Source organism: Pteropus alecto, unplaced genomic scaffold (assembly GCF_000325575.1).
Source record: "Pteropus alecto unplaced genomic scaffold, ASM32557v1 scaffold270, whole genome shotgun sequence".
Classification (NCBI taxonomy): domain Eukaryota; kingdom Metazoa; phylum Chordata; class Mammalia; order Chiroptera; family Pteropodidae; genus Pteropus; species Pteropus alecto.
The window spans coordinates 5,141,111-5,149,846 of record NW_006430735.1 but is presented as its reverse complement, the minus strand read 5'-3'; the positions used below and the strand labels follow the sequence as shown (position 1 = coordinate 5,149,846).

At 40.0% G+C, this 8,736-nt stretch overlaps 1 protein-coding gene across 1 annotated transcript in view; it reads right to left on the bottom strand.

Moving 5' to 3' along the window:
- The window catches only part of PHLDB2 (pleckstrin homology like domain family B member 2), a 107,776-nt gene extending 99,530 nt beyond the window's left edge, over positions 1-8,246 (bottom strand). The window contains exon 1 of the mRNA XM_015595005.2: positions 8,134-8,246. Within this exon, the coding sequence (XP_015450491.1) occupies positions 8,134-8,200 (67 nt within the window). The 5' untranslated portion in view covers positions 8,201-8,246. The remainder of the gene's footprint in view (positions 1-8,133) is intronic.
- Between the last annotated feature and the right edge of the window lie 490 nt (positions 8,247-8,736).

Here is an 8,736-nt window from a genome sequence, read left to right as displayed (position 1 = left end):
CGCTCAGTGCGCACAGCCGCTCGGTGCGGTCCCCCTCGGGCTGCGGTGGTGAGCTCCGCGCCGCTCGGTCCCGTGCCCCCGGTCCCTCCGTAACCACCGAGGGACTTGGAGCATTGAAGTCCGTGATCCACCCAGATCCCGCGCGGTTCGCAGTTGGGGCTTTACTGCTGCTGGAGGGGCCTGGCTGTGTGCCCCATCACCACCACCAGCTCAAAGCCGTGTTTACAGCCGCGCGGTGGAGACTTTTGTGGCAGGCTTTTTTCTTTTCTTTCTTTCTTTCTCTTTTTTTAATGAGCTGGAAGAAGGGCGGGAGGGTACACGTCCTCGGGTGATGATTTCCTCACCCGACGGTGATGTTTCTGCTGGGAATCTCCAGGTGGCTGCACCTCCTCCCAACAGTTCGCCCGAAGGCAGGTACCTTGATGCGTCAGAAAAGCAACTTCGCCAAATCGTTGGGGAATGGCCTCAGCTAAGGGCTGGGTTTTTTGTTTTTTTTTTTAAATACTCATACTAATATCCTTTAATTTAGTGCTCTTGAAAGTTTCTAAATTTTATAACGTGTTTTTCTAAGTTGCTGTAACTGATGAAAACAACGTTGACGCGAACGTCCTCCAATGGGTGCTTCCGCGAAAGGCAACCAAATGGACTCTGGGTGGCCTAAGACCATGGTACGCGGGAATGTGAACCTCTGCCAAATTCTGAAGGAGTCTCTGAGATTACGAAGATAAAGGCCGTCAGCCTTCCCTCGAGGAAGGAAAAGCAAAAACAAGAAAAAGCACAATGAAATGCACACTAACTTGTGATCAGTATGGTTTAGGGCAAGTTCTTTTAGCTTCCACAACAATTTCTTCATCTACAGTATGATAGTGATGATCCTGATGTTGCAGGGTGGCTAATAGGCTTGTGGATAAGGTATGCAAAGTACCTAGCACCATGAGTGGCACTTAGTAGGCACTCAACAAATAGCTTATTTAATGCGGTTTTCATTTGTGCTAGTAAAAGTTTGACTTCTAATATTGGGGAGAGGCTTACCTATAAACAGCTTGGTGTTTTATATGACTTTTTCCCCTGGGTCTTGCCTCTTTGCCCCACAGAAACATACAGGGATTGATTCCACATTTCAGAGCTTCAGCAATTCTCTCTTCTCTCCCACATCATAATTCTCTCATTTATTAGATCATCTCCATCAACATAAAATCACGTCATTTTTCCCATCTTACAACAACAACAACAACAACCTCTCTACTCCACGTCCCTCTCCAGCCACTTGCCCTTTTTTCCTGCTTGTCCACAGCAAAACTACTTTAAAGAGTTGTTAGGAAAAGCTGACTCCCAAGTTCCTTTTCCATTTACTCCAATCAGGTTACTGCTTCTACCATGTCCCTAGAATTCTTATCAAGATCAAACTACTAAATTGGAAGATTTCTCAGTCCTCATCTCACCTGAACCATCAGTCGCAATTAACAGCTAATGACTTTCTCCTAAAAATGATTTTAGTTGACATCCATAACACTACATTTTCAGTTTTCTTCCTATCCCACCCGCTGCTCCTTCTCAGTCTCCTTTGCTAGTCCGTTCTTCTTTCCCAGCCTCTGAGTAGTGGAGTGCCCAGAGCTCAGACTTTGGACCTCTGTCTTGTCTATCTACATTCACTCCCTTTGAGATCTCATCTGTCTCATGGGCACTAAATATCATCTATGGTCACGACTCTCAAATTTTACCTCCAGCCTGGTCATCTCCCCTGAACTGTAGGCTCTAGGCAACAACCCAGTTGGCTGTCTACTAGGCGCTTCTCCTACTTAACATTTTCAACACTGATATCCTGAAAGTGCTCCCTGCATCCCCCAACCACGCTGTCATAACTGAAGTCTTCCTCTTATCAGGCCTAAAACCTTGGTGTCATCCTTGACTTTTCTATTTCTCTCACATTTCAAATCCAATCCAGCAGGAAATCCTTTCAGCTGTACTTTCAAAATACTGTAAATTCAACTACTTGCCACCTCTAGCCTTAATAACAATCATGCCTAATCTACCAGCATGTCTCAACTTCGATTACTCTTACCCTGTTTCTACTTTTGTCCCCATTCAGGCCGTTCTCAACATAGCAACCAGAGCAATTCTTTTTAAACATTAAGGTAGCTCATATCACTCCTCTGTTCAAAACCCTGCCATGGGCCCTATCTCAATCAGAGCAAAAGCCAAAGTCCAAAGAATGGCCAGAAAGCCATTGATCTGTCATTCTCTGACCTCAGCTCCTACTTCTCTCATTTCCCTCACGTAGCTCCAATAGCTGCCTCAATATTCCTGGACTAGATTCCTAGACAGGTATGCTTCCATCTCAAGGCCTTTGTTCTAGCTGTCCTGTCTGCCTGGAATTCCCACCCTCAGGTATTTGTATAGCTTACTCTCTTACTTCCTTCAAGATGCTGCTCAACTGTCACCATGTTCCTACCCTGACGGCTCTATTTAAAATTCAAAATGTATTCTCCAGACCAGTAAGCTTTCTTATTTTTAATCAACAGAATTATATTACAAAATGTACTTTTTAAATCATATTTGTTGTCTGACTCTCCTCACTAGAATGTAAGTTCTATGCAGACAAGGATTTTTGTCTGCTCTCTTCCAGTGCTCCTAGAAAGTTGCCTGGCACGTCGCTGGTGCTCAAGAAAGAACGATAGCTTTCACCCAAAGCACTGTGGTTGCAGATATTTCTTTGCCTGGAACGATACCAACAATAGTTGCCTGACAAACATCTTAGAGACAGTTGTTCTCTTTCAAAAGAGTATGTCTACCAATACAACACACGTAAAAAGCTTATAATTATGTTGACGATATTCACATGTGAGAAAAAATAGCTAATATTTATTGAGAGCAACAATTATGGTATAGGCCAGGTACTTTTCTGCATTAAAATATTTCTTTTTGCCCAGCCCCCAATCTTTTCTGTTATTTTTTATTGAAATCAGGCAGGAAAAGGATACACAGTGTGTGTGTGTGTGTGTGTGTGTGTGTGTGTGTGTGTCCCTGAAATTAACCTATCCCAGCTGTGTTTATCTGGCCCACTTTTCTAATCACTTGAGGATCCTGGATTGGTCTGCTTTTCCTGCATGGCAGACTTAAAACAAGGAGTTTTCTTTGTAGCTTATCTGCTCATCACAGGAAGGAAAAAAAAAAAAAAACAATACTCTATCAGTAGTACTCTGTGATACTACAGGAAACTCAGCTTCTTTTCTCTGTTACTTTTCTTTATTTTTCCTTTCATCTGACTTTTGCCATCTATCCAGTTATCTCAGACCTTGATTTCAAATTCCCCTTTAACATAATATGTATATATTTTTTTCAGCCACATTGGGCAGGGATAAGTATTTTAATTGATGTGTCAGATATAAACAGACCTCATCGCACTGGAGATTTTTGACAGTTCAGAGCAGAGTCCAGGATTCAGAACATGAGGAATGCTAAACACCAAGGCAAATTTACGAAGCATCTACTCACTTCCACTAGATGGATGATAAAATAAAACATTTATTCTATGTCTCTATATAAGGAACTTACAACCTAGCATATAACTAATGTGATAAGGTAATAGAAAATATACTGTAAAAAATGTATCTCTACCCAATGAATCTATCAGGGAAACACATGTGACCTTCATATTGAAAGACAGGGCCTTCTAGGCAGAGGAGGTAACATGAACAAGGCAGGGTACAGTAAAGTCAAGATAGGTTAGGGAAGCGGCAACTAATGCAGGCTGCCTGAGCCCACAGAGCATGGAGGGGGCATGGGAGATAAGACTAAGGAAGTCAGGGTCAGATTTGGAGGAAAGGAAGAGATGGGGCTTTGAATTTTAAATTTCATGTCTAATACTGTTTTAATTGCCTTGCTCTGAACTCACACTGGCTCCTCCTTGCCTGAAAAATACAAGAAGAGCCAGCCACTGTGCAGGAAGTAGAAACTGAATATATAGGGCAAGGCCGAAAGAGAAAGATGAGCTCCAGCCACAGAATTTAAAGACTCCATTAAAGTGGCACTGATTCTATTTCCTAATATGTTAAATAAAGATACCAGTCCTAGTCAAGGCTGCTCAACTGAATATTCATTGGGCCCAGCTAAGATACTGACTCTCTCTGCCCACTCTTGACTGGGATCCTTATTTTCATCTTATGATGATTCCATAGTCACAGATTCTAAGATTCTCACAGAAATAAGCATGAAACAGGTATCTTTAGGTTGTTGGGTCATGTGTTGGACTGGAGATTCAGTTAACTTAAAGTTCCAATGTACTGGCTGTGTCACCAGAGTCTTGGGGTTACTTGCATGATTTATTTTGATGTTTCACGTTATGGGGATAATTGCATTGTTTCTCTCAGGAGAGTTGTTAAGAGAGCTAATAAAAAACATTATTATATAGCACCTAGCTCTGACTAGAGATTTAGTGCCAGTGCTCAGGATGTTCAAAGTGGTTGTTTGAAGCATTTATTTCTTAGATACAGATCATGATGTTTATGACTATTATAGTTCTTTTAGACTCATTTGAATTTCTGGCTATTCTCAGAAACCAGGAGAGTTTCTGTGAGTTACAAATATGCCTACAGAAGATAATCAAATTCATTTACTGTGTTTCTCCAATGAGAACAAAAAGAAAGTTTATTTAAAAGGTCCTTCTCATGTTCATTTTAAGAGGTTGCTTCCCAAGGTATTATATTTATAAGATTGACATAAGAACCTCCAGAACTTTAACGGGTAAGTGGATATACTGTACCTTTAAGATTAATATTAAAGTTAGCTTTACAAAAGGGTTAGCAATCCAACAATGCACAAGAGGAAAGTTATATATATGGAATGAATTTGTAACCAAGAAGGCAAATATGGATACGTTTAAAGGATGTGTTTCCCTTCCCCTTTCCTATGCCTGCAGGCAGAGCTTTCTGTGACTCTCCAAGTCCTCTCCAAAAAAAAACTAGATAAGGTCTGAGGACCCTCAAGAGCTGGAGTGATGGTTGGGGGAAATCACCTTAGTGATTTTCATTCCTCTAGTCTGTTGAACATTGATGGGAAATGCAATCAAGACAAGCGCCGATGTGGTGATTGTTTTTCTGTTGTGCAAGCTACTTTTGTCTCTCATTCTATGTGGCTCCTGGAGTTAATCAAAGTGACCATCCAGGAGGAAAATTCCTTACACAGGCAATTTTGAAGGATCCACATAGGCAAAGGGCAACATTATCCCTAAAAATAATTCACTGGTAATTAGTCCTCAGAAGAAAATTTCTTCTCTCAGGGGCTGTTTGCATTTCATGTTAAATTCTCTATGACTTTGTAAATAGTTGAATGTTTGACCCTATTGGAAATATCAATCCCTTGTTTTCCATTTCAACTGTCACAATCCTCAGTATAAGAAAGAAGGAGCACTGAGGGGTACACATGAGGGAAGTTGGTAATTACACCCTGTGCACCTTCACAGATATCTTGAGCACAGCAGACCAAATATGTTTGAATTATTATCACCTTCCCCCACTGGCACCTCTTAATCTTCCTTCTTATATTCTATAACTAATTAAAGGCCACCACTTTATATTTAGTCGTCCAACCCCGCAATCTGGAAGATGTCTTCAGTCTCTTATTTTTTCTCAACCCGTCTTACCAATCCATTTCCAAACCATATTTTTGCATCTTAAATATCTGTCAATAGTGCTATTCTCTCCATCCCCTTTGTCTTCATTTATTGTCCTGTATCCTTAACTTTCACTTCTAGAGAGGCCAGAAAGAAGCCCAGAGGTCAGGGGGAGATGAAGTTTCACTAGGTCTAGGGCTGGAGGGACATTGGGTGTGTGGTAGGCAAGGCTCAGCCAAGGCAATGGAAGATGGAAGGGCCTAAAGGAAAAGTTAAGATCCACACTTTAAAGAGTCAGGAAGTATCAAATCCAAGACCCTATGTATTTGATCGGGACAGGGGAAGGGGTATATGGCAATTACTGAAGGATTGATAACTCTGTATTTGAAACTGGCACTTAAGGCAGTGATGTGATGGCTAGGTGGGACAGCAATAAACAGACACTGGAATCATAAAGCTTCTAAATCAAGCCTCTGTTCTCAATAGCACTATTAAAATTTGTAATTATTTTGTCTTTTTGCCCCTCACGTTCCTATTAAATCCTATACGTGAGGTCAGAGCCGTTCTATGTTGTTCATCCTTATATCCTCAGTGCCTCCCACAGTATTTCATACATAACAGATACTATAAAATATTTGTAGAATAATTGTACAAATTGGTCCTAAATATTGATAATCTAATCTCATCTCTTCAATCTTAAGAATTCTTCAGTGACTCCTTGAAGCCTTTAGGATAAAATAAATCCTGAATCCTCAGTTTAGCATTAAACAAATAAACAAACAAACAAAAATAAGTCATTTGGTTTCTCCAGGTTATATTCTCACCCAGTAGCTTACCATTGCTTCCCTCTTCTCCCTGCAAGGAGGGAAAGTTTCAATCATAATACACTTCTTGCAGTTATTCCCACATATCACATTCATTCATCTCTTCCCTTACAACCAGCAAGAGTCAGTTCAAGAATCATGCTCTCGAGAAAACTTTTCCCAACTCCGTCCCCAGTCTTGTCTATGTGCCAATGTACTTCATATTATTGGATTGCAAGTTTTTCTATTTATCTTCCATCTCTGCTCAAGTCATAAACTCCTTAAGGTAAGAGGGCTGTGACGTTTAATTGTGTGTCAATTTGGCTAAGTTATGGTGCCCAGCTATTCCGTCAAACACCACTCTAGATGTAAAGATAGTTTTTTGATGTGATTAACGTTAAAATCAGTAGATTTTGAGTAAAGCAAATCACTTTCCATCATGTGAGTGGTCCTCATCCAATAGTTCAGAACTTAAGAGCAAAGATTAATGTTTTTCAAAAAAGAAGGAATTCTCCTCAAGACTGCAACATAAAAATGCAACCTGCATTTCCAGCCTGTTGTCCCACGAAATCCAGATTCAAGGCTGCAGCATAAGCTCTTACCTGAATTTCCAGCCTGAAGCCTCCTCTACAGATTTCAGACTTGCCAGCCCCCAGAACCACATGAGACAATTCTTTAAAATAAATCCCCTCTCCATCTCTCTTTCTACATATATATATATATCCACACACACACATACATGTGTATATATATACACACAAACGTGTATATATATACGTATATATATGTATATATACACATACACGTGTATATGTATATGTATATATACATACTTATATATATCAAGTATATATATACATATACACACATATATACACATATGTACATGCGTATATGTATATGTATATATATACATGTGTATATGTATATGTATATATATACTTGATTCTGTTTCTCTAGTGAACCTTCATTAGTACTAATACAGGAGCTTTCCGTTTTAACTTCTGTTTCTAGGACTTAGCACAATAAGTAAATAAAATTTAAATCTAGCTGGAAGTCACTCTCCCTAATAAAGAAGACTTCGGTGTGCACAGATCATCAGCTGGTTGCAGGGAAATACTAATGAGGTTAACTGACACCAGGTCCTCAGCATATCCCCGAGCACCCCCTCCCCAGTTACTTAGCCATCTAAGGCATAATAAAAAATAATGAGGAAAGTATACATTTTATGAGTCCATTTATTCTGTTATGAATACCGGGGAACATAAAGATTTAAACAGCACCACAAGCCCCATGAATTGAGTGTAGTTGGGTTGGAGCCTCGTAACTCAGAAGAAGCAGAATCTTCTAGAGAGCCTAAAAACATGGTACCTTTCTCTGTGTGTTTCATCCACCTCTGTTCATGTGGGCTTTGATTTTTGAATGACTGATGAATCATTGGAAAAGGCCTTGCCATGACAGCTGCTTTGGCCTGCTTGTCATTCAGCATCTGGTCTAAACAAAACCTCAATATATCGTCAATGAGGTAAGTAAACACATGACTAAATCTCTAGGCAAGGATTGCCAGCCTTAGGCTACCTACCTACCTGCTTCTGCCTGCTGGACTCCTGGGTTTATGCTGAGCAATGCACAGTCATTCCATAGGTATGGTGGAGAGTAGATACTTATAAATACTTACTGAAAATTTCTGAGAATGAAGTTCATACCAAGAGTTCTCACCTAAGTGTTGCAGGTCACCAACTCCATCATCCTGGGGCTCCTCTCTCTGTGTATTATCCTCCTCCATCAGGATTCTGCTGAATCTCAAAGGTGAAACTGGAGCCGATGTCAGCCTGTATACAGAAAGAAAAGAAAAATACCATGATTGGGAAGCTGAAAACTGAGGTGACCTCTGAAACATGAAGGTCAACAGAGCTAACATCTGGGGAATGCTAACTGTCATTGTATTTGAAAAACAGACATCGTGGGTCATCTTGTAATCCCACTGCTGACTATCGTTTAGAATGACAAAACTTAAATACCATCACTACCAACCATCACCAACAAAAGCACAATTTTCGATAGAATAATTACAGATTAAAAAAAAAAAAAAACAGATGCCAGCAAACAAGCAATGGGAAATACTTAGACAAAAAGAATCAGTTTCTGCTTGGTGTTTGTTGTTGCTTATTTTCTATTTATCATCTCATGCTTATTATTTGCCAACCATCCTGTTAGGTATTTTGTCTTTATTATTTCTTATAATTTTTATAAAGTCTCATATTATACAAAAGGAAACCAATGTCCTTGTTCTTAAGAGCATTCTAAGGAGCTCCTGGATTT